Source organism: Physella acuta, unplaced genomic scaffold (assembly GCF_028476545.2).
Source record: "Physella acuta isolate Inbredline_101_S28 unplaced genomic scaffold, ASM2847654v3 ptg000438l, whole genome shotgun sequence".
Classification (NCBI taxonomy): Eukaryota; Metazoa; Mollusca; class Gastropoda; family Physidae; genus Physella; species Physella acuta.
The window spans coordinates 45,586-70,852 of record NW_026731957.1 but is presented as its reverse complement, the minus strand read 5'-3'; the positions used below and the strand labels follow the sequence as shown (position 1 = coordinate 70,852).

The window sequence follows — 25,267 nt, the reverse complement described above, 5'->3', positions numbered from 1 at the left end:
TTTTGTAAAGATATATGACGATGGGGTGATGGTAGTTAAAGGTGGGGGTAGGATAAGTTTTCAGACCTAACGATTCATAGGGCAGATGAAGTGTAATTCACATTTTTCTTAACCTCAGCATTTGACATTTGCTTGCTTTAGTATCAGAGTTTCTTCCAGGCGTCTCTACCGCCCCCCCCCCCCCCCCCCCCGAAAATTGAAAGTGATCTCCCCCCCCCCCCCCCCCCCCGGAGAAAAAAGTCTGGAAGAAACGCTGTTTAGTAATCAACGTGACGTGACGTCGTACTTTTAAATGTATTTTTATATTTTATAGGCTAAAAATTTAATAGACATTATATTATATTGGCCTTATGTCAATAAACTATAAACTCAATTGTGACGCTCTTCTCTTTCATTCAGGAACATTGGGTCGGGAGGTAGAATCTAGATCTAGATCCGTGCCGTAGATAATATACTAGATAAGGATAGTGAAAGCTAGATGGTTGACCAACTGAATAATTATTCACTCTTGCCATTATTACTAACGGTTATTTCTGATTCTTTTTTTCTTCTTCAAAATACTGCAGCGATAATATTTCGGGATTTCCCGAAAGATTCTGAGAAAAAAATTGTCAAGTTTCTGGTAGGCCTACTTTTCTATTAACAGGCCTCATACAAACAATCAATATGTAGATTTAAGAATGTAGTGTTTATTTATTAAGCCTCGGTAAGTGATTGCTCTTTTGAAAGAAATCTTATATTTTATATCGCGTGTGGATTATTTTGCTACACGCTATTTAGAACTACTATAACTATTGTATTGATTTGTCATATTGAGGCCTAAACGCCCCATACAACATACTACATAAATAGTGTAAAAGTAGATCGATAGGATGGTGGTCAAACTTGTGTTTCTAAGAAAACAAAACGAACACTTTTTGTTTAACACTTTAATCTATTTCCGCTAGTAACCAAGTAGGTATATCTATAGATTTCAGTTAAATGTTTTATTATTATTAAATACCTAACTTTTTTAATGTGCTGGGGAAGGGGGGGTGTGTTGGGTTTTTAAAAATCATTTATACCTCGCTACGCCACTGCCCTATATATATATATATATATATATATATATATAGAGAGAGAGAGAGAGAGAGAGAGAGAGAGAGAGTCTATATTGCCACTATAAGTTATTTTACATTTGACTGCATTAGATGCAACGTAGTAAAATTATTTTCAAGTTTTCAATTTAAATGTTATAACACATTGAAATTGAAGAATTATTTCTTTATGTTTATATAGTAATATAATAGTATTATCACAGTACCATTGAAAGTCATATATATTTTACCATAACACTCAAAATTATTTCAGTTTTAATTAAAGTAAAACACTTCAAGGTTAATAGGTTAATAAATGGCATCAAGAAAGTCTTCATCTAAAACCTATGAGTCAAAAATATTTTCTTTAAGTGTAAGTAGTATAATACAAGTTTATAATTTTATATATTTATAATTAAATATAATTAAATAAATTAAGACATTTAAAAAATAATATTGGCATGAGATATAGTAATACATAATGAAGACTTTATCTTCTAAGGCTCAAGTGTAGCAAAGGGCTGCATTCTCTGTTTTGAGCAGCACATATCAGACTAGTATTGTTATTGGCAATGTACTCATTTCAAAAAGGGCATTTTGATAAATAAAATCATGTTATGAAATTCAATGACTTTGAAAGAAAACTTTAAAAAATCAAATTTTATTTTCTATTACCGGTTTCCAAAAGTAAAGAATAGATTAAGAGATTTACATATTTTATGCTAAACATTGAATAATAAAATATTATGTGTATTCTGTATAGCTTTAAATAAACATTCCAGAATATTCCAGATTCGTACAGTGAAGAGTTTATCAAGGACTATGTGGAAGGAGTTTTAGATGTCGGAGTTTCAGAGGTTGAAATATGGCCGTACATTCCAGGGCGAGCATTAATTAAGTTAGATGAGGATCTTGGAGGTCATTGAACTTTTAATATTGATAACCAAAGGGGTCTACATTAATGCAACTTTAAATTGGATACATATTAATAACAAAGATAAGGATGAATTTATGTTAGAAACATAAAAACAAAATTAAGTATGCCAATGTAATTATCAATTTAAAAACTAATTTCATATTGTAAATTTTTGTCTTTAAAAATTAATTGATACTTTACACAAACAATTTCAATATATAGGCTAATGGTTTATATGGGCCTAAATATACATATAAAAGCTTACTTACTTAAATAAATAGTTAAAGCTATTTTTCTTTGAAATAATGTGGTTTAAAGTGTCCTTTACATTAAACCAGGGGTCTCAAAACTACGGCCCGCGGGCCGTATGCGGCCCGCGAGGTCCTCTCATCCGGCCCACGGAGATCCTTTTGTCCATGGAAAAAACGTTTGTTGGTGATGGCTGAGGAACTTTGTCCAGAACAATCAAAGACATGCCTGGAAGAAACTGGCCCCCAAACTGAAATTTGATAGTTAATGCAGCCCTCGGACTGAAAAGTTTGGAGACCCCTGCATTAAATCATGACATTATATTTAGCTAATGAAAAAAATAAGATTTTGGAAATAGTTGGACTTGTGATATGAGCTGTAATGTTTATAAACTCGAATTTTTAAAAAAATCAGTTTTATTATTTTAATTTTACATTTTTCTTTTAGACTTTAAAAAAGCAAAAAAAGCTTTGAAGCATGAGAAGTTGGAATCAATGGAAGTTAGATTGCTGCGGGTTTCAAGGCTGCCAGTGGTTCTTGTAAAAGAGCTGGATGTAAATATTCTCTCTCTTGACTTCCTGAATATGTATCTGGAGTTGGAATTTGCTAATGGAGATGAAGTTATTCAAAAGTCTTCTTCATATCCAGAATTAGAAATTGCAGTTGTTGAGTTTTGTCCAGAGCACAAAGCAGGTAAAGCTTGGGCGACTACAGTTGTCCAACAGTCATATAGCTTAAGTTACTTCTGCTGTAGGTTCTGCTAAAGAATGCTAGCTTAAGTCACTTTAACCCTACTAATAATATTTCACATAATATGTGGAACACCTGTGGTAGGCACAGGTAAAGAATAGTTTGACCCCACCTCTTCACAGTGAATGGAAAAAAATCACAGGAAAAAAAACAGAAAAAAAGGCAGTTTTTGCTAGAAAAAGAAGTCACAGAAAAAGTCACAATGAAAAAAATTTTATTGGAAAAAAAGTCAGAAATCTTTTCAGAAATATTTTGATTTTTTGTTGAAAATTATAAAATTTTGTATGTTTATTGTTGTGGGTTGTATTTTTTGATGGCATATATTATTTATAGACGTTAAAAGCATTATGGCTTATAACAATTGTAAGTAAAAATACTCTAAGATTATTTACTCTAATAACAATTTACACAACAATCTCAACTTTCGTTATGTATTTAGTTAAAATACGCTGTAGAAAAGTTAATTATTAAAGAAATTTAAGCACATCATTGTGTGTTGCATGTTTTGCCATAGGTTATTCAATGGTCCCCTCTCCTCAGTCGGCCTTGTCCGAACATATTGTGCATTGTTGACGTTTTGTGTCAATGACAGCATTTAAACCTTGTCGGGTTTCTGTTTTGATCCTATGCTTTGTTATATAATGAGCATGATAAATGTGGGCGGTAAAGATGGTTGAACTAAGCATAACTATTGTTGCGATGAGTTGAGGGCAGCAAGTCAGATGAACTTACCATTTTATTGTAATTTAATGTTAGTATTTTAATAAAAACATGATGAAAACTGAGGACTTTGGAACATTCTATTAAATGCTACCAATATTATGTTTAACATAATTTCAATCTACATACTTTACACTAAATATTTTTAGATGAATTATAAAAATTACCATGCATATACAACCTACACACATTACATTACATTTAATTAATCCTAAGTTAATTTGCACTCTCTGAATATATAATTCATAAAAGTATTAACAAAGTCCATGCAAATATATATTGGTGACTTTTTTTCCTGTGACTATTTTTCCTGTAACTTTTTTCCTACAATTTCTAGAAGGCACTCATTCATCTTATCTAATGTGTAAAGAGGTTAGAAGTTTAAACATTATCATCAATAAGCTTTATAAAAAAAAGAACAATATGGATACTTCAACTGTATTAAATAATTATAATTTTTGTCACTTCAACTGTATTTAATGATTCCAACTTGAGTCTCTTCAACTATACAAAAGAATTTTACATTAGGTCACTTCAACTGTAGGCCCTACTAACTGATTTAAAGCGAATAAACTAGAATTTCCTTTATTAAATTTTTGGGCTGCATAAGCTTGTTTTAAAATATACGAAATAAAAAAAATATTTTGTCTTTTGCTTGCAGTTGTGGATAAGATCCTGTCAAAACGTGTCCATGTACCGCTGCCATCTGAAAACTACAAGATCAAAATTTTCCCTTTCTATGAAAACTACCATGACTTTATTGATCAAAAATATTTGGGAAAAACTACCTGAAGCTGTCAAAATGAAAACCAAAAGCTATTCAAAATGTTATCGTTGTCTTTATATTACATTTCAAATTAAAGATCCTGCACTACTTTAAGAAACCTTTAAATTTTAAAAATATAAATTATTTTGTTATGCCTTCCTATTATTAATATATGTATTATCAATATATGTATTTTATATATATATATATATATATATATATATATATATATATATATATATATATATATATATATATATATATATATATATATATATATATATATATATATATATATATATATATATATATATATATTATATATATATATATATATATATATATATATATATATATATATATATATATATATGTGTGTGTGTGTGTGTGTGTGTGTGTGTGTATCAGCAACTAGAAAACCAAAGAAATGTACATTTGTTCTTGATATATGCAAGTATCAGCAGTCTCAATATTATTAGCACTAGTGCTTGCTTTGAACTTGTCCAGTATATATATATTAGAATAAATTGTTATAACTTTATATAAAGATGAGCAGTTAATTTTGTATGCTTGACACTGTTCTTCATGCTGATTAAAAATATTTATAAAACAAACATTATACTTAGACATACAACAAAATTTACTCTAATCATTAACTTGGAAATTGCCCAGATTTTGCTACTACCTTGATAATAGCTTGGTCTCTACAAGCTGACCACTTTAAAATTTCCTTGTTTGTTATTGCTCAGAAGACAATCAAGCAGTTTGAGTCAACTAGTATGACAAGTAGTTTATAAGCTATACAAGCTGCATAATATTTGTAAATAGTAGAATAGGCTAACAAATAAGGCTACAAAATTGAGGTCAGAAACTGTATGCCTACAAGAATGTGTAACTATACAATTACACAGCTACTGTATACACCCAAATTAGGCCTATAGATCCATTTGTTTTATTGTTTATGTGCAATATTTAATAGTTTGTACTTTTTAGGTTAATTGCAAATTTAAATTATCTTATTATCAATAAAAATGTTAAATTTCTTTATGTGTTATGATAGTGTTATCATATGTAGTGGGTGTAGTTCCTCTTATTAACCTAATCACAATGTGCTGAATAATTTGAGATTTTGAATGAAATAAAAAAAAATATTAAATAGAAATAGAAAATAAAAATGCCTATGACCTATTTTAGCATTATTCTTATAATCCCCCCTCCCCCCAGTGTAACAGATCAACCAGGGACCCATCGCCTTTAAATAACTGGACCATTACACATACACAGATATATATATATATATATGTATATATATATATATATATATATATATATATATATATATATATATATATATATATATATATATATATATATATATCTTTATTTATGTATATATATATATATATATATATATATATATATATATATATATATATATATATATATATATATATATTTATTTATTTATTTATTTATTTATTTATTTATTTATTTATTTATATATAGAACCATGTTGCATAGCCATGCTTTGTTACAATGTGAAAAAAATAAAGCTCTTAAAATTGTTTGAGAATGTAATTTTTCTATACAATATTTTCACCCATACAATTGCATAATGTTTCTATAACAGTTCACTCAAGTGTGTTCACATTTACAAGCTTTCTTAGAAAAACATGATATATCAACTTCCTGCTAGATAAGACATCAGAGGGAGAGAAAATGGGTTTCTGTGGGGCAAGTTAAATAAATCACAGTCAAAGGTAGAAGAAGCATTGGATTAGAAACACTGGATCTTGTCCAGATAAGCAGGGCCATAAAGTTAACCCCCTGCCACCTAAAAAAGTTTATAAGAAATAGGTTATGAAAATTGAATTTAATGGTTATTTTTTCAAGAGGATGAAATTCAGATGTCATTTTAAGTTGCATGAAAAAGTCTGTATTTTGTACCTCTAATCCCAACACCTACTCAACCCCAATCCTAACCCTAGAAGCGGATATAGGATTGTTTTTATGGTGTGCGTTTAAATATTCAAATGTCTAAGACCTCAGAAATAGGCAACAAGTGCTGTAGCTTAACTTTTTACCAGTGCACTTTTTGCATTTGTGGTGGGGCTTATCTGGACAAAACCGTATCACGCTATGGACTTGAAATCATTAGAATAGAGTTTGATTTCCTGTAGGCCCTAATTATTTCTTTGTAAACAGTTAAAAAAATAATTAAAATATTGAGTCTCCAGATACTTGATTTTGGTACTTAAAAAGTACAATAACCCCTGAGACGGGGGGAAGGGGGGGGCATGCAGAGTTTCTGCCAGGCATCTCTTCGGGGGGGGGGGGGGGGGGGGCAGAGCGAAGAAAGTCTACCCCCCCCCTGAACGAAATAGAATTTATATAGAAAACATACTTTTACCAGTGTCCGCCCACCCCCCACCCCCCTCGGAAAACGTCTGCCGCCCCGAAAATAGTATTCCCTCCCGGAGAAAAAAGTCTGGAAGTAACACTGGGGGCATGGACTTGCTCACATGGTTGTTCTGCCACTGTTCTCCCCCCCCCCCCCCCCCCCACCTCCTGAGAATAATAAAGAAGTCCTTACAGTTATATATGTAAAACAGAGAAATGGCATTTTTATATAGCATTTCCTTAAAACATAACCTTACTATCATAATTATTTGTGGCTCCTGACTGTCTGGATTTTGTTTTGGTTTTATGGCATTCAAAATTTGGAAATTGTAATTTTAAGCATAAAGATAAAGCATCATGAATGCACTTATTTCAGGGGAAACAACAGGTGTCTGGTTCTAATGTCCCCACGCCACTAAAATAGCTGGAAAGACTATGGTTTCTACATTTTTAAAGTACAGCAAGGTTACTTTCAGAAGGTGGGGGAGGGACACTGGTTAAAGTATACCATACATTTTCTATAAAGACGTGCACTCCTCCCCCTCCCCCCACCCTCACCAGACTGGAAAAAAGTGAAGCACATTATTCATGCTTAATTGATTAATATATTGGCAAATCGACCTTGGCGGAGGGAGGAGGATCATCCATCAAGGACGTCACGCTTTTTAAACGTTTTTTAACTTCCCCCCTCCCCTCCGTCACACATCGTCACAAAGAGCCAGACCCCCCCCCCCCCACCCTCAATGACGTCACACCTCAGCCTACAACCCACCCCCCTTAAAATGGCAGTTGAATATTTTTCTTAAAATACGCTATTTTTCCAAAAATCTTGTCTGAACTCTGTCAACAGAGTATTTTAATCAATTCCTAATACAATTTATTAAAACAATTTTCTAAAAAGCGAAATACCAGCTAAAATTCGTTTTCTAACCTTTCTTTTTATAATGCAAAAGTGTGAAGTCGCACCATCTGAACCCCTTACCTCTCCATCATCACACACCGTCACAAAATTACGGACCCCCCTCCCCACTACGAGTGTGGCGTTATTTAATATTTATGGATAACCCCTTGTTGAAAAAATAGGCGTTAAGCCCCTTTCCTTTTCATTTTATAGACCCTACATTATTACATTTTGCCGTTGAAATCTTAGTCTTAGCACGACGAGCTGCCTGACTGGACTGTGCCTACGGTTTTGAATGCTGTAGGCCCTAATCTCTGCAAGTTTCGGTATTATTATCTATGTCAATAAAATTCAGACAGCAGGTTTCGCTGATATATTATCTAGACTAGGTAAGATCTATTTTTACATAGTTGGTGTCCGCCCTTTACTGAGTAGGCAAGGGATCTAAATAAACGGAATCGGGAAAATCATTTGCTTTTTAATTGATACTGGAAATCTAGCATTTTAAGATTGAAATTCTCGTTATTTTTAGTTTCTAGTTCATTTTTAATTTATATTCACATATTTCGTTTAAGCGTAACAAAATCATTTAAAAACTGCTTTAATAAAACCGAGTGGCATTTCTAGAATTAAGCCTAAATATTGGGATTGGAGTAGCACTAGGAGTTGTCTAAATTTTGAATTATTCGCTCCCTTTCGTTCTGCAACGGGTTTTTCCGAAGTCTTCTAGGAAAGGCGGAGAGCTGGTTGAAGTACAGTTTTACGTGTCTCTCAGTTTCATATGAAAAGTGAATCGACAAGATCAACAGTATCATAATGTTTAACGTAGGTCTATGGTTAACTATAGTAGTCTACATCCATTGAAAAAAAGAAATCTGATTTTCTTTTCTGTAAGTACATTAAATACTAAGTATTAACTAAGTAACAAATCTAGACTAGATCTATTATTATTAGACTTTATTAGTTAAATTAATAATAATCAATAACATTACTGCACTGTATTTATACTTAACATTAACACCTCAAATTTGAACTTATGGTACAACCACATTTTTTTAAAACTTTAACTTTTTGTCTGAATTTCATTTCACAAGTTTTTATTTGGAAAATACACATTTTCCAGGAAGAAAATGGAATCTTCATAACTTTAGCCTACAATTTGAATATTATAAACTTTAAGGCCTAATTTATAATTATTAATTAAAAGCAGGATTGCATGTATCTAGATATGTTATGAGTTATGTACTACTACACTACTAGATCTATGTATGTAGGCCAGAGGCGTAGCTACCCCCCAGCTAACACAGTATGTAATACCAGGGTCGGCCCAACCTTGGCCCAATGTTGTAATCATGGCTATACATTGGACAAGCTTACGCCAGGGTACAGCCAAGATTTGTACATGCTTGCATCCCTTGATACCTTGGTATTTAACCGTTTTTACCTTGGCTGCCAAGATTACACTGATTTATGGATTCACTGCAGAAATTTTAGTTAAATATGCTTGTTAAACTTAATATATGTTAACTAAAATTAATTTATCTTTTAATATCATGCTCTAATGTAAACATAGCATCAATAACAGACTACGTTGCATGTGTTAAACATTTTGTTAATCTTTTTAAAATTGTGTGCGCTACTGCCACCGGCCCCCTGTCGCCCATTGTCCCTTTGTTCACATTCCTTCCTATTGTTCGCAAGCCAGCATCCCGGTCCTGCGCCATTTTTCTTAACAAAAGACTTTGTATCCAGTCACAGTAAAACAGGTAGGCCCACTGTAGCCATTTTAGTTCAACAGTGAGAAGTAGTATAACTGTATTTATGCAGAATCTGGAAAACTCGTATTTTTTTGTTGGAAACTTTAACTTTATGGGCCTAAGTCATCAAATAAAAGTTATAAAAGGTAGTTTATTTGAGGTAATAAAATGAGCCTAGATCTAGATCTAGATCTATATAATATTAATAATACTAGAGTCTATATTCTGTTTATTTTGGCATTAGGCTATAATTACATTTTACAATTATCTCCTTTATGATAGATCTAGATCTAGATAGATCTAGATTCTAATAATACTAAATAACTAAAAATCGTAATCAGAGGGCGGTTAATTTTGACAGCACTTTTTTTTTTGTATTGAAAAGTATGCAAGTACGTTTGGGGTTATATTGATTATTGATAGATCGATGTATTTATTGGTTTTCAACTTTAGGTATAATTATCACGCACAAGGAAAGGGGGGGCTTAAATGTTTATAAATTAATAAATAATCATTCACTTTAACTTTTTTAAAAACTTAATTTTATTGTTCTAGGCCTATTTGTGTAAGGATTTGAAACTGTCTTTATTAATTAATTCAGAGAGAGAGAGAGAGAGAGAGGAACAGTAGACACAATTATAGAACAAATTTCTACATGTTAAACAGTGTATTTTGATAGGTATTAATTTTGAAAAAAAATAGTCAACTAGAATTCTAAATTGATTCAAGATTGTCATTCAAATTTCTATTACTGTTACAGGTCCCTATGGGAGAATAAGATGTCATCATCATCACTCCTTTGTGGCCCCTGGGGAGCAAAGGGCTGCAACCACACATCTCCAGCAGACTTGGTTTTGGGCTGCTCCTCTAATCTGTGCCCATGAGAGCCCAGCTGTTTTCGCCTCCTCCTCAACCGTTCTCTTCCATGTTTTCCTTGGCCGGCCCACCCTCCTTTTTCCCTGGGGATTCCAGTCTAATGCATGTTTTGATGAATAAGATGTAAGTTGTGTAAATAGTAGTGTGGAGACCTCAGAGCAACACTTAATTTCATGACCAACAGCGATAAGATGGTACTATTAGTAAGCCATACTTAATGATCAACACTACTCATATTATCATATAGAGGACAGAGTAGGCAAATGGTTGAGGACACTATTGCTAAACATAAAGCCAAGTTAGTAGTACATTCATCAGTTCACCTAAGTCTGATATATACCCAATTTAAGAATATGAAATAAAAAAGGTGGCTAGATATAGTGTTGACTACACAATCCTTTATATACAGAGATCAAATAAACAGAGATACTTAAAAATTAGTATCTAATCTGGCTATCATTTATTGTATCACTCACTCATTTTATTATTATATTTAATAACTAAGAATGCCATTTATTTTCAGGCCTCCAGGTGTTGTGTATATCAATCAGCCCACTGGAGATATATCAATCTTTAATAAATTATAAGGTCCCCACTGCTTGATACTTCACCAAATACTGGCTACACCAGAAAATGACTAAATGTTCTTAACACTTAACAACTGTAAGTTTACATTGTTTCAAAGTGAATAATAATTTTCATTTAGTAATTTTTGCTTGCATGTATTGATCAGCATGTGTAGTTAATGCCTTTACTGATATTAGTAAAATAATTTCAGACCACAAGCATTACTTCTGGGTCACTCTGAAGGGTCTAATCGTTCAATTACTGAATTGATAAAGTTGATGAAATTGCTCAAAAATTGTCTGGCACCTTCTTAGCTCAGAGACATAGGGTAAGGGGTTTATAATATTTATATACATACTATTATTTTTTTTATTACCAGGTCTTTTTTTTTCACTTTTGTTTATAAATAAATAAATATATATATATATATATATATATATATATATATATATATATGCAGTATAAGTGTTACCTGGGTAGCATGAACACCCCAGACCACCAGTCTTTATACCTATATAATATATCGTTACAAGGTAGCAAACATGATGTTAGGGGCTTCTTGTTGCATGTTCAGTGCAGTGCAAAATAAAATAAACATAATAAATTTAGTGCAAAATGTGCAGTGTATGGTTGTAATTATTTCATAAATGACTTTTAGTGTGTAACTTTTCTTTTTTAGAATGTGGATGGATTATGACATACCTTGCACAAATCAACAACCAGGCTTTTATTGGATTTGAATCCCAAAGGAAAGAGAAAGTTTGTTATCCAAAACAAACATGGAAAATATCAGAAACCAACAAAACACAAGCAGGCAGAGTGTTATGGACACAACTTTGGGGAATCTCCTAAAACCAAGTATAAAAATAGAGAGGTGTGGTTGTGTCTCTCAGCTCCACAAGGGTCCACAAGAATGAGGACAACAGTGATTTTCGTAATAATTTTAGATCAGATTTAAAAAAAAAAATTTGATCAGATGGATCAGGTTAACAGTTTAATACATATTGCATTTAAGTGCTTAACGAAAAGAAAAGATGCTCTTACCAAAATAGTCTAAGAACAATGCTGATTTTAAATTAATAAATTGTTTCCTTTTGTAATAATATAATAATTTAAGTTGGCATTGTATGTATGTTTAGTGTAGATTTAATGCCCTAAATGAAATATACAATTGACATTTTTTTCTTTAAAGAATTAGTTGCAAATTTCTTTCATTATTTAGTTTCACTGTACAATCTGAAAAAAGCTTGCAACATTTGTATTGACAATACTTCTGCTGGTGATATTTATTTCTAATTAATGAAGTAAATTAATATATATTCAGTTTACTATAATTAAATACCTCATACTCGAGACAAAAAAACATTTATTAAATATCGCAGTGATATTCCTGTTCTACACAATGCGTATAAACCCTCGAACCATCTGTCTTTTGAAAGATTGTACATTTTGTATACACAATGGCATTCATTTCAACACTATTTAACCACAATTATAATCTAGAGATCCTGAACATATTTTCGTTCTGTTATTTATGGACAAGGCAGACTGGTCCAGAATTAAAATGTAAACCTTAATTAGAATACTTAAACGAGCTATGCAATTAAATGTTGTTAGACAAATATTTTATACTTTTTATTTTTAATGTTATGTTTACGTATCATAGTACAAGACAGCTTCTGTATTCTTGTACAGTAAATTAAGTTTTTACATTAGTTTAATTTAAACTGTAGGCCTGCTTAACATCTGTTACATTATATGAAAATGTTTTGTATATTTGTTTTAATTTGTTTGTATAAAAGTCAAAATGAAAGTTACTACACTATAATTTACTTATTCTTTTTCAATCAATACTTTATAGTATAGTTATAATTTTCTTACAATTGAATGGATGGTATAATACAGATTTTAATAGATGAGCAGTTCTTGTGTATGTATTGCTGCTTTACTACATTTTGATTAAAATTTCTTTCACATTTTGAAATTACCTTTGTAAATATTATGACTGATATGAGAATGGATCTTTTTGTATGCTAAAAATAAAAATTTGAGCCAAGATGTAGCCAGGATATAATACAGGCTGAGCCAAGGTATAGCCGAGATATAGCCATTATTGGGCCAAGATGTAGCCAGGATATAATACAGGATGAGCCAAGGTATAGCCAATATTGGGCCAAGATATAGCCATTATTGAGCCAAGATGTAGCCAATATTGGGCCAAGATGTAACCATGATATAGACAATATTGGGCCAAGATATAGCCAATATTGAGCCAAGATGTAGCCAATATTGGGCCAATATGTAGCCGGGATATAGCCAATGTTGGGCCAATATGTAGCCGGGATATAGCCAATATTTGGCCAAGATCTAGCCAATGTTGGGCCAATATGTAGCCGGGATATAGCCAATATTGTGCCAACATTGCGCCAACATCATGCCGAGTTTCACTACCAATGTTTTGCCAAGGTTAAGCCAATGTTGCACCAAGATGTAGCCAATATTGGTAACCAATGTTTAGCCAATATTGGGCCAATATATGTGTGCTGACTGGGCCTTCCCGGCGCCCAGGAACAAACCTTCAATTTTTAATTTGCACCCCCCCCCCCCCCCTCATACTTTATATTTCCACCCCCCTCAAACTTTCCATTTGCAAACCTCCCTGCCCCCATATATTTTTTATACATATAATGCAAAACTGCACATAAAATGAGATTTTAATTTGTTTTTCCAACCCATTTTGGCACCCCCTAAGGTCGACGCCCGGGGACATATGTACCCTCCTGCCCCCCCTTCGCTACGCCTCTGATGTAAGCCTACTTACCTTGCGATTTGGGCAGGGTCTTCCAATTTAGGATTTTAAAGACAAGTCAAGTAGGCCTAAATTCTAAATTAACAAAATATGATTCATATTAAACAAACTAAAGATTATATATTATTCTGTTATTAAGCCTAAAAAAAAGAATATATGTGTATTCAAACCAAACACTAGCAGTAACCTATACTCCAGTTCTCACCCTTGTCCTAAAAAAAGTTATTTTAGCAAATCACTTTTTTACAGGTATTTTACCTGTATTCAACATTTCTTTCTTTTACTGTTTTCATTTATTTAAAATGTATTACTTTCACTGGTTTCATTTATGTTCAAAATGTATTACTTTCACTATGTTTATTTATTCAAAATGTATTACTTTCACTCAGAGGCGTAGGGGGGGTGGGCGGGGGGTGCGGACTGCACCGGGTGACACCATTTAGGGGTGACACTAAGACAAAAAATAGCAAAATATATAGAGAAAAACTTGAGGGGGGGTGCAAATCTAAAGTTTGAGGGGGGGGGGGGGTGCAAATCGAAAACTTGAGGGGGGGGGTGTAAATCAAAAATTTGTCCCCGGGAAGGGTCGCTACGCCTCTGGGGGTGACACCATTAAGTGCCACACCGGGTGACACCCGACCTCGCTACGCCACTGCTTTCACTATGTTTTTTTATTCAAAATATATTACTTTCACTATGTTTATTTATTCTAAATGTATTCAAAATTTACTTTTCTCACTGCATTTTTTCTATTCAAAATGTATTACTTTCAGATAAAGAATATTAAACAATTTTGTTTGTAAAATTGGCATCACAGAGCTAATATAAAAGATAGGGACCATCATGGCATTCATGGGCTCATCTGATGCCTACGAATCGAGAACATATGTTTTAAAGGTAAGCTCTTGTGAAATGGCCACCAAAGTTTGTTTGGCTATCCATAGGTGAAATTACCTGCATAGGTGTTGAGAAGAGAGTTACAATTGTGTAATGATGGGTTACGGAAACATCATCACAGTGTAGCACAGTGTTGCCAATAATATTAGTGTATCATGAAATTAATTTTAAACATTATGTTCAGGTTCCTCTGCTTCCTATATTATTATTTATTAGATTAGGTTTATTAACTCTAAGCCCAAATAGATTCTATATCGATATATATGACTACTTTTAAAGCAGAATGCATCTAAGATTATCACAATACAATAACTAGTCGCCAATGTCTAAAAATTATGCTATTCATTTTTATCCCTTCACTTGCGTGGTATAAATTAAAGCCCTATGATTAGTTAGTTATTACTAATGTACAAAAACACTTTAGGTATTGTATTAATTATTCATCAATTAATGATATTAAAAATTATTTGTTTTGTCAAAAATGTTCCAGAATGTACCAGATTCCTACAGCAAGGATTTGATCAAAGACTATGTGGAAGGAGTTCTAGACATTGGAGTTGAAGAGGTAGTGATATGCCCATACATATCACGCAGGGCACTCATCAGACTAGAGGAGGAATTGAAAGGTAAAGTCTTTCATTTGGTTTTTATTTTAGAGCCAATAGTTTAGCTTGTAAACATGTTTAGACTGGTAATATATTCATACTAACCCTTCACATGTTAGGGTCACAAAAACAGGTGAACTCTACTTCACTTCCCCAGTGGACCATCTGGTTCAAAAAGAGAACTTAATTTTTTTAATAACATATTTGTATCCATATTTTATTGCTGCTTGGTTGTGTGAGTATTTGTTAACTAGGCACACCTACACATTAGTATTTTATGATTTATTAATTATAAACATAGTCTTAACCTAAACATAGTCTTAACCTAAACATAGTCCTAACCCAAACATAGTCTTAACCTAAACATAGTCTTAACCTAAACATAGTCTTAACCCAAACAATGATAGTCTAAACCTAAACAGAGCCTTGAAACACACCTGTAAATACTATTAGTTGTGAGGACTATTAAAAAATCTGTAGCATTGTATTTATATTAAATAATATAACATCCCCAATCACCACAACACCCTGACTATACTAATCCAAATTAAAAATAAAAGTGTTGCTTAATTAATATTATATCACTAGTAATTATTTCTAGCCTGAATAAAACTGGAAGTCCTTGTGTACTTATTACACAAATGTTATAAAATATTAAATTTTGGTTGAAAAATATGCTTTCTGGCAACACAAATCTGGAACCATTTGGAACAGCTTTTCAAGTCTATTGAGAGTGAATCCCTAGCTAGTAATGTTATGTTTTTAAAAATGGTCCAGTCATCTAGTAAAGTGTAACCACTTAGCTACTTAAGGATTTAGGTTAAATGGCTTTTCATGACCCATAAGTGATGTGCGTGATGTTTCCATACATACATAGGGTCTACATACATACATATATACATACATACATACATACATTCATAGGTTTACATACTGTTTGCTTCTACTTGATATGCTTATACTTCTCTTAATTCTTGCCAGACTTTTAAGATAACGTTAATTAAGATAACTATATTATTTAATGTACTCATTTATTAATTTATGGGTACTAAATTTGGTATTACCTGATCATTTAATAAGTGATTCCTAGTATGGACAAGTAAAGAATTTTAGATATAAAAACCTTTGAAAAAAATATGCTAAACGAAATCAAAGTGCCATACTAAATCTCATTAAAACTTTCACTAAACAAATGATAATGTTAAATTATAACATCATTTTAAAATTACTATTCTTTTTTTAAATCCCACAAGAAAATTAAACCATAATCTTTTATAGCCCTAATTAAGATTTATAATTAACTATCTTTTCAGACTACAACCAAGCCAAAATTGACATAAAAAATGAAAAACTTGAAGCCAATGAAGTGGAATTACTGCCTGTTTCCAGAAAACCTGCAATCGTGGTAACAGAGCTTGATACCATTGTGCTTTCCATTGAGTTCCTCAAGATGTTTCTAGAAAATGAGTTTGCACCTGATGAGGAGGAAATAGTGAAAAATTGTGTTTCATTCCCAGAATTTAAAATGGCAATTGTTGAGTTTTCCCCAAAAAACAAAACAAGTAAGTTTACTTGATTTTAAACTAAAATTAAAAATATGTTCTCATAGACCCTTCAATGACTTAAAAGCACATGAAAGTGGTTTTGAAGTATATAATTGTTTAGACAACACTCAGGATATAGAGTTGTTGTTTTTTTTCTCCTTAATCCTCAATATTTCTGAATTCTTAAGATATTTTAAAATATAAAATCCATAGAATTTAAGATATAATCATTAGCACCACTTGGAAATGTGATACCCTTAATTGCTATTAAGTTTGTTGCCTCAAAACAATATTACATCTGTTTGGTGTCACCCCCACCTGGTGTACGCCATCATAGTTTTAATTATGTAAATTACTCTAATTAGTTATTCATCTATCTGGGCAAGTAACATTTTCTTAGTGAAACATCTCACCCACTGTAGGATCATTCCTGGCCTAGTGATGGCTCAGGGTATAAAATCTAAATAAGCAAGTGATGAGTGGAGAATGTTTAGATCAGTTTTTCTGCTTTTTTATATCTGCACTCTAGGCAGTTGAACAAATCCAAAATAACAGTTTAAAATTATTATAAATTTGTAAAAGAATCATCTTAAAATGTCTGTATTTATTATTATTATTTGTATTAAATAACAGAGCAAAACTTACAAAAGAAAATCTACATTGTTTACTTGCATGGTCAATGTCAATATTTGTATAGATATCCCCCCACCTCCTATGATTGTCATAAGATATCATGCAACAGAAAATCAATATTCCCCACTAATAAATAGTAATCTATCCTTATTTCCCAACTTAATTACAACCTGAATGCATAACCACCAGTCAGTATTGAAATCATTTGTAGCTTATTATTTTTATTGAATTAACTTTGCATCACCTTATCCCTTCAGTGCCCAAGTCATATAGGGCAAAGAAATCAGTATATTTTTAATTATTTTTTTTTTTCTCTGTGTTGCAGTTGTTGAAGAAATTCTGTCGACACCAGATCATGTGCCACTTCCATCTGAAAACTACCACATCAAAGTCTCCCCTTTCTACAGCAATTTCCATGACTGTATTGATAGCTCCTTCTTAAACTCAGAATCAAGTAAAAATGATGTAAAATCAAGCAGACAGTCACCTCCACCACCAATCACTGAAAAACCTCAAAATTTAAATAAACAGTCTCCTCCACCACCTCTGACGGAGAAACCAAAGATTGGTGTGAAAACATTGATTGATAAATTTGATCAAAGCCATAAAGCAGAAGTGGAGACCAAAAGTAAAACTGATGAAGTAGAAACAAGTTCCTCGGATGATGAAGTTGATGAAAAAGTTACCTTTGACAATGATGATACTGAAAATGATGATGATAGTGATTCTGATGATAAATATTGTTCTTTTGAAAGCAAAAATGAATCTGGAAATGAGTTTGAAAAAGTAGAGCAAAACATATCAGTAGAAAAGCCTATTGCAGTTAGAGGTAGAGGAGGGAGAGGGGCCTTTTTAAGGGGAGGTTTTAAGCCCCCTGTTGCAGCCAAGCCAAAATTAGATTTGTCTCACTCATTTAGTGGTGATGATACCAATAAAATCTCAGATCATGAAGAGGAAGTTCCTGTGAGCTATCCTAGGGGCAGAGGTCATTATAGAGGGCGAGGTTCTTACAACAAAAACAGCCATCATAGAAATACTGCTCAAGATTCTGCTATGGGAGGAGATGACCAAACAAGCCACAGAAACCGCAAGCGTCGAGGCAAAAAACACAAAAATTATAAGGACTCTGAAACCACGCATCACGGTGAGAACAAAAAATTACCATTCTCAAACGATAACTTAAACAGAGAAAGACATGAAAGAAGGGATAGCTACAGACACCAAAAAGAAGAAGAACAGGATGCTACATTTCAACCTAAATGGAAATCTGAAAAAAATTTGCTTGATGACAAAGAAAAAGCACAAGTACCCCCAAGAAGTGCATTCAGGGGCAGAGGAGGTAAAGCATTTGTTGTGAGAAAACAAAGCTATGATGCTGGGTATTCTAATGAGTATAGTCGAACCAGCCAACAAGACTTTGATTCAAGGAATGATGAACACAAATTCCCCAGAGTGAACAGTGAACTGTCTGATCAATCTGATTCTCAGGTCCACCATCTGACACAGTTAAACTCTGGACGCCAGAGAGTGGTAGATAACTCTGAAGAAACAATTGAAGCACAAAAAAGAGTGAAGGAACTTGAACAAATAGTGAAAGAAATGCAATTAGAAAATGAACTGTTAAAGAAAAACCCACAAAATATAACAGATAAATTAGAAAATATTTCTGAACTCCAGGCTTATTTCTTACAGCCTTTCTTTAAGAAACTTGGTGAATGTACAATACTGTATCATGCATATGACAAATCTGTTGTTCTCAATGGCCCTGAGTCTGATATACAAGAATGCAAGTTAAAAATTCTTATGGAGATTAAGAGTATTGTAGATGACACATTGAAAATTACTCCCATTACATATTCAATTATTTCAAGACCAAAAGGGAAACGATTCCTTGAAGATATTCAGACAGAGTTTAAAGAAATTAAGATTTTCTTGGAAGAGCATCAACTTCTTGTTGCATCAAAAGATGAAAACATTCTAACCAAAGCTATGTTCAAATTGAAAGATACTATCAACTCTTCCCAAACATTTAAGTCAAATGTAGAACTTTCCATAGACAAATTACTGGCATTAAAAACTTCATTAGAATCTGATTTACTAGTTAGTGTAACCTGGAATGATGATGGAAGAGAAATAAAAGTTGAAGGCATAAAAGATGATGTTATGGCATCTCAAAGAGAAATTAAAGACCTGTTAGATGAACATGGAGTTACTGAAAAGAAGTTTGTGGTTAAAGGACTTGAAGCCAACTTCTTACAAATGTGTTTTAAAGAACGGATCGACTCAATCCTTAGCAACCTGAAAATTGTTTCTTATGTCTCTGATGATACTGGGTTGTCAATAACTTACAGTGGCCCAAAACTTCAAATACTTGAAGCCTCTAATAGGTTAAAAGATCTACAGTCTTCTGTTGTATCCAAGAAGTGGGATTTGAAAGATGACTTTAAAGCTCATGAAATTATGCTGATAACAAACAGTTTAAAAAGTGGAACTTTAAAAGAAAAGATTGAAAAGTTTATTTATAAGGAGAAGTGTCTTATTATCACTAAAGAGCTTAGTTTTGACTTTTTCCTTGATTCATCAAAACACAAGTCTACAGATATGAAACAACTAAAGAAGACAAGAGGAGGTGTTAGTTCTACAAGAGACAAAACACCTCCACCCAAGCCAGCCTCACATAAACTTATCTATGACCTCTCTAGCACTTGTAAACTTGTCATTAAACCCTACGGAGACATCACTAAAGAAAATTCAGATATTCTTGTCTGCGTTTTGGGACCTGAAATGGATTTGAGAAAAACAAGAGTGGGCCAGGCTTTTAACAAATCTTGTCATTCGCTGTGGAAACAGTTAAATGATGCTAAAGATTCTAATCCTGGTGCTCCCATAGTAACCATCCTCAATCCTAAAGGTGTCAGATGTACCGCAATATGTCATGTTGTATTATCACCATATAACCAAGCAGCATCTGTGCAGCAACTGACTACAGCTGTACAGGGGGTTCTGAAAGAAGCACAACGACAAGGTGTTAAGTCGGTTTCATTTCCTGCTTTGGGTTGTGGGAAAGCTTTACAGTTTCCTCCATCTGTTGTGGCCCAGCTAGTTCTCACCAACATCAGGGCTATGAATGCTGGGAGTTTTTTAAACAAGGTGGTGCTCTTAGCACCAGACAGAGAACTGTTCACAGAATTTAAGAAAGAAGCACCAAACCACTTTAAAACATCAGCGCCAAAGCCTGTTGCTGTTGCAGCAAGTGTACCTGTTGCACCTGTGGTCACTGCTGCACCTACTAAGGCCAGTGACAGTGAAGAGAGTGACAGCAGTTCTGATGATGACACGACACTTATCCCTCTTGATTCTAAAAATATTGGCAAAACAGAAATCCATATCATCACTAAAGTTGGCAGTAATTTTGAAAATCTGAAAACGATGATCAAAAAAGAGATGACCGATAATTGTTTAACAGTGGATTACTTTAACCAAGATGTCATGCCACATTGGCCCAGCTCTTCTAGAAAAAAAATCATTGAACATGCTAAAAAGTTTTCTGTTTGGATTGAAAAGTCTAGACATCCAAAAACTAAAAAAGCAGGATTTTTTATCAAAGGGGAAAGACATTTGGTTGTACAGATGAAAGTATTTATACAACAGGAATTTTCTTCCATCTCTAGCCGTTTCCCTAAGAGGTCGTTGACTTCAGACAAAGTGCCCAAACGAGGAACTTTAGAATTTATGCAATATGCTGCAGAGAGTGATGAACTCTTCCCGTCTTACTGGAATTTAAATAAGTCTAAGAGCTTCTGGAAAAGACTGCAAGATAAAATGTCTTTAAAATCAGCCAAAGGTAATGTATTGGTGAGTGTTGATGATGCCACAAAATCAGCTATCATTAGCCTGGTAAAAAACACAATGGAACCAGGTCTGATAGGAGCAGGTGCTGATGCTGCTGGATTAAGTTACAGGAATATACAAGTGATAAATGTTGAAAGAGTTGAGAACCTTCATTTATTTGAGCAGTATAATATGCGCAGAAAACGACTTTTTGAAAAAGCTGTGAGAACTGGAAAAATCTGTCCTGACATTGGCAAGTTACAAGGGTCTAAGGGCAGAGTCAGGACTACAGAACTGCTGGATGATAGCTTAAAGAAAGAATTATATTATGAAATAAATGAACACTATCTTTTCCATGGTACCAAGTCAGAATACGTTGACACTTTGATAAATTATGGGTTTGATCCAAGGTTATCAAGTGAAGGTGGAATGTTTGGTAGAGGAATTTATGCAGCAGAAAAAGTTACAAAATCTGACCAGTACACTGGTAAGTTTGTTTTTTTTTTAATGTAAAATTCCTTAAATAAAATATATGATTTAAAAAACAGACTTTAAATTTATAACTACTAAAATGACAACTTTAATGTTAAAAACTATTACTTCTTTTTAAGTATTTACATTTGCGTTGTAGAAGTAGTTTTTTTACATCATTATGAGCTTGTTTTCACTAAATGGGTTATGAGTGGTTAAAAACTACTTATGTACCATCATTTATGGAAACCCTCTTTATAAAAAATGTTTATACATATTTTAGGCCGCAAGAAAAAAAAATATCGAAAGTAATTTTTATGTCTAACACAGCATATTTAGTTAGTAATTAGGCCACATCAGGTTCATTACTCCTATTTTGTTTTCTGTACTTTAAATGTACACAATTTGTGTGGAAAAATATGAAAGTGTGTTTGATCTACAATTATTTATATTAAAAAAAAATTAATAGTAAGCTCTAATATGTGGATATCCACACTGAACTATCTCCTCCTACCACCCTTTAAATGTGTGACCCTATTTTAATGTTATGGCAAGATATTACAAACAATCTAAATCTAAATTATAAAACTAACTCATTTTTTTGTTACAAGGATTGTAATTATTTAATTTAAAAAAAATTATTTTATAGATCCGAGGAGTCAGCGTGTACAAAATGGAACGCCACTGAAACTTTTCCTGACACGAATGCTTCTTGGCAATGTATTTTTGTGTGACAGTAATCACAAGTCTGTTGCTAGCAAAGGTTAGTTTTTTGTTTGTTTTTTAGTTGGCTAAATATTACAGAGAGAATTAAATTTTAGTTTAGCTAAGTTTATATATTTTTTTTATTAGGCATAAAAAATACTAAAAGGTTATCTAGGTATACAAAGAATGATGAAGCTAGTATGTCTCAAACTATTCTACTAAAAAGTTTTAATACTGGAAAGTGTTGAGATTTAAATTTAAGTTCAATTTTTAACTTTTCCATTTTTTTTTAATCTTCACATGATTTTTTCATTAGGATTTATTTACAAAATGTAGTGTTACTTCAGTGTTACCCAATCATATTTCTCTCTGGTAATATTAAAAAATAGGTTGATACTCTAGACCTCATTTCAACTAGTAGTTTCCAATTAAATTCAATTTTAATTAAATTTGCTCATATTTAGATTATTGTTAGATAAACTTCATTTTATTTAAGGACATTAAATAGATCTCTCATTTTTTTAAATCTTCAGATAGCAAAAAGCTAAGTCGGCCTCCCTGTACTCATTGCTTTCAAGATGTCTGTAAATGCAAACCTCAGGTTCTTTTTGACTCAGTGATGGGAGATGGGAAATGGAATTTCAGGGAGTTTGTCGTGTATGATGCAAGTGAATGCTACCCTGAGTATGTTATAACATATAAGAGGGTCTAGAACTGCGGACAAAAATTAACATATATATCATGAGGAGTTATATTATCATTATTGATTTGATTGCAATTGACTTGTATATCTAAAAATGGTAGAAAAATTTGCTTCCACAGTTCAATAAGTAATCATTTAAACTGTTGGTGAAAGTTATCAATGGAAAGATTCTATTGTTAACAACTATTGATTTAAATAAATATACAAATGGCGCTTTATTATTCAATAAAGCACATATATTTTTTTGTTGTTACAAACAAAACAAAATTGATACCATTGTATTTTATGCTTTGCTGTAAATATTTGTATAACAAAGCCGAGTGTTTATTTCTACATTTTTAATAAATTATTTACTTTAAATGTTGAAGTGAATAATACTTTGATTTTATAATTAATTAAAGTGTAGCTAACAGCTGAAAGCAAAATTTTTGGTTGTGTATTTGTAGCGTACTTTCAAAACATGTATTGGTCAGTTGTTTTCTATACAAACTCTTGCAGTTATTATTGTGTATCTTCCCATTTCTGTGCTTGCATTGCATTTAAAAATGCATCAGCAGTTATTTGGTTTGTTCAAAATTAAAAAGTTTAAACTACTTTTTACTTAATGTCTGTTATTGTAAACAAATATAAAACACAAATTGTGTTTAAAAATGGAAAATTTTGTTCAACAATAATGAAAGGATTACAAAACCCACCACCAATTTCTATGTTTTATTTAATCATTCAGAAAATATTTACTTAGTGTGGGTTATATTTGTAATTTAGGTTATATTGTATTATTTTCTATTAAAAAATCAGTTTGTAATTAAGTTGTGAATATTATATTTTAAACTTTATAAAAGCCTTTGTAAAGATTAGTACTTATAATTGATAAATACGGGCTTGTTTAGTTTTACCAAAAACTTTCAGCTCTGTGTAGGCCCATTATGTCTCACAGGTCAATAGATTTAATTATTTCTTATATGTAGTTTATGTAAATGTGAAAAACTGTGGTTTTCTTAAAACTAACAATCCAACACTAATAAAACATGTTGAAACTAATTTATTGACTTAAATTTCACGCATTTAAAAGATTAGTTTCAATTCAACTTAAATGATATACATGGATTTTTATTGGATTGTAGATGAACCTTCACTTGCTCAATTACTCATGAAAAGATACAAGCAAACTACAACAGCATCACAAGAGAAAACCTAAACTATTAACTCAGCTCACAACACATTGGTCATAATAATCAAAAACAATAATTTATCTTATAGTTCTAAATAGCTAAATTTAGCAAAAATATATAAAAAATCCGTAACACTTCTGCTTTCCTATAACATTATAAAAAACAATAAACCACCCAGTAGGCTTATCTATAGTTACGAGTTAGACTCCTCTATCTCATAACATGTGAAAAATTTATTTGCAATTACTGAATGGATAGTTAGATTAATATAGAAAATGCATACATACAATTTATATCAGATCTATATTGTAAGGAGTTTCTAGGCTGTCTTGTTAGACTAAAAAATATACTTGAGCTTAAAAGCGTGAAAAAAAACCCATTACATTTTGCAATTTCTAGTTCAATTAGCTATAAAAATAAACATTTGGCATGTTACGTTTAATTTAGAAGCAATTCTATAGCTTTGTATTGTGTTAAAAAAAATAGTGCCTATAAAACTATCATACTCATCTAGTTCATCTAACATTTAGTATCAATAAGAATTTAATTAACCATTGTAACCTTGGACTGCAACGCTGACAACACAATGATTCAAAATTAATAATAATCTTTTCTTATCCACTTCGTGTTATTTTATTTTATTGATCCATATTTGACATACATAATTTTTCTGGGAGATTTGGAGGCTGAAATTACATTTTTATCCTTCTAAAATGTTTAAATTTCATTGCTTTTCAAATGTTCATATTTGCAGCAAACCTACATTTTATGCCTAATTTAAAATTTCATTTCTACAAAATGTTTGCTAAGGTTAATTTAACATTTGAGACAGATTTACAAAACTTGGCATGTGGCAAAAATACAAGATGGTGACATCCTTATCTTCAGGAAAACCATTTACAAATTTTAAAAAACATTT

General features: G+C 32.1%; 2 protein-coding genes and 1 long non-coding RNA gene across 4 annotated transcripts; all 3 read left to right on the top strand.

The window, feature by feature from the left end:
• Positions 1 to 659: 659 nt before the first annotated feature.
• LOC131943039 (uncharacterized) lies at positions 660 to 4,652 on the top strand. 2 transcript variants are annotated; one of them, XM_059303048.1, is made up of 5 exons: positions 660 to 706; positions 1,351 to 1,449; positions 1,859 to 1,994; positions 2,689 to 2,934; positions 4,373 to 4,652. In XM_059303048.1, exons 2-5 carry the CDS (start codon positions 1,393 to 1,395, stop codon positions 4,501 to 4,503), a joined length of 570 nt encoding a protein of 189 aa, XP_059159031.1. In that variant the 5' UTR covers positions 660 to 706; positions 1,351 to 1,392; the 3' UTR covers positions 4,504 to 4,652. The 2 variants fall into 2 exon arrangements, with proteins under 2 accessions (XP_059159031.1, XP_059159030.1); XM_059303047.1 differs by lacking the exon at positions 660 to 706 and adding an exon at positions 832 to 954.
• A 4,560-nt stretch (positions 4,653 to 9,212) lies between these two features.
• On the top strand, positions 9,213 to 12,953 carry LOC131943028 (uncharacterized). Its single transcript, XR_009386833.1, has 5 exons — positions 9,213 to 9,544; positions 10,296 to 10,534; positions 10,935 to 11,074; positions 11,190 to 11,306; positions 11,658 to 12,953. It is a non-coding gene; the product is annotated as an uncharacterized LOC131943028 (long non-coding RNA).
• A 1,613-nt stretch (positions 12,954 to 14,566) lies between these two features.
• On the top strand, positions 14,567 to 25,265 carry LOC131943027 (uncharacterized). The gene is made up of 6 exons (XM_059303036.1): positions 14,567 to 14,684; positions 15,175 to 15,310; positions 16,603 to 16,851; positions 17,792 to 21,784; positions 22,418 to 22,531; positions 23,007 to 25,265. Exons 1-6 carry the CDS (start codon positions 14,631 to 14,633, stop codon positions 23,183 to 23,185), a joined length of 4,725 nt encoding a protein of 1,574 aa, XP_059159019.1. The 5' UTR covers positions 14,567 to 14,630; the 3' UTR covers positions 23,186 to 25,265.
• Positions 25,266 to 25,267: the final 2 nt, after the last annotated feature.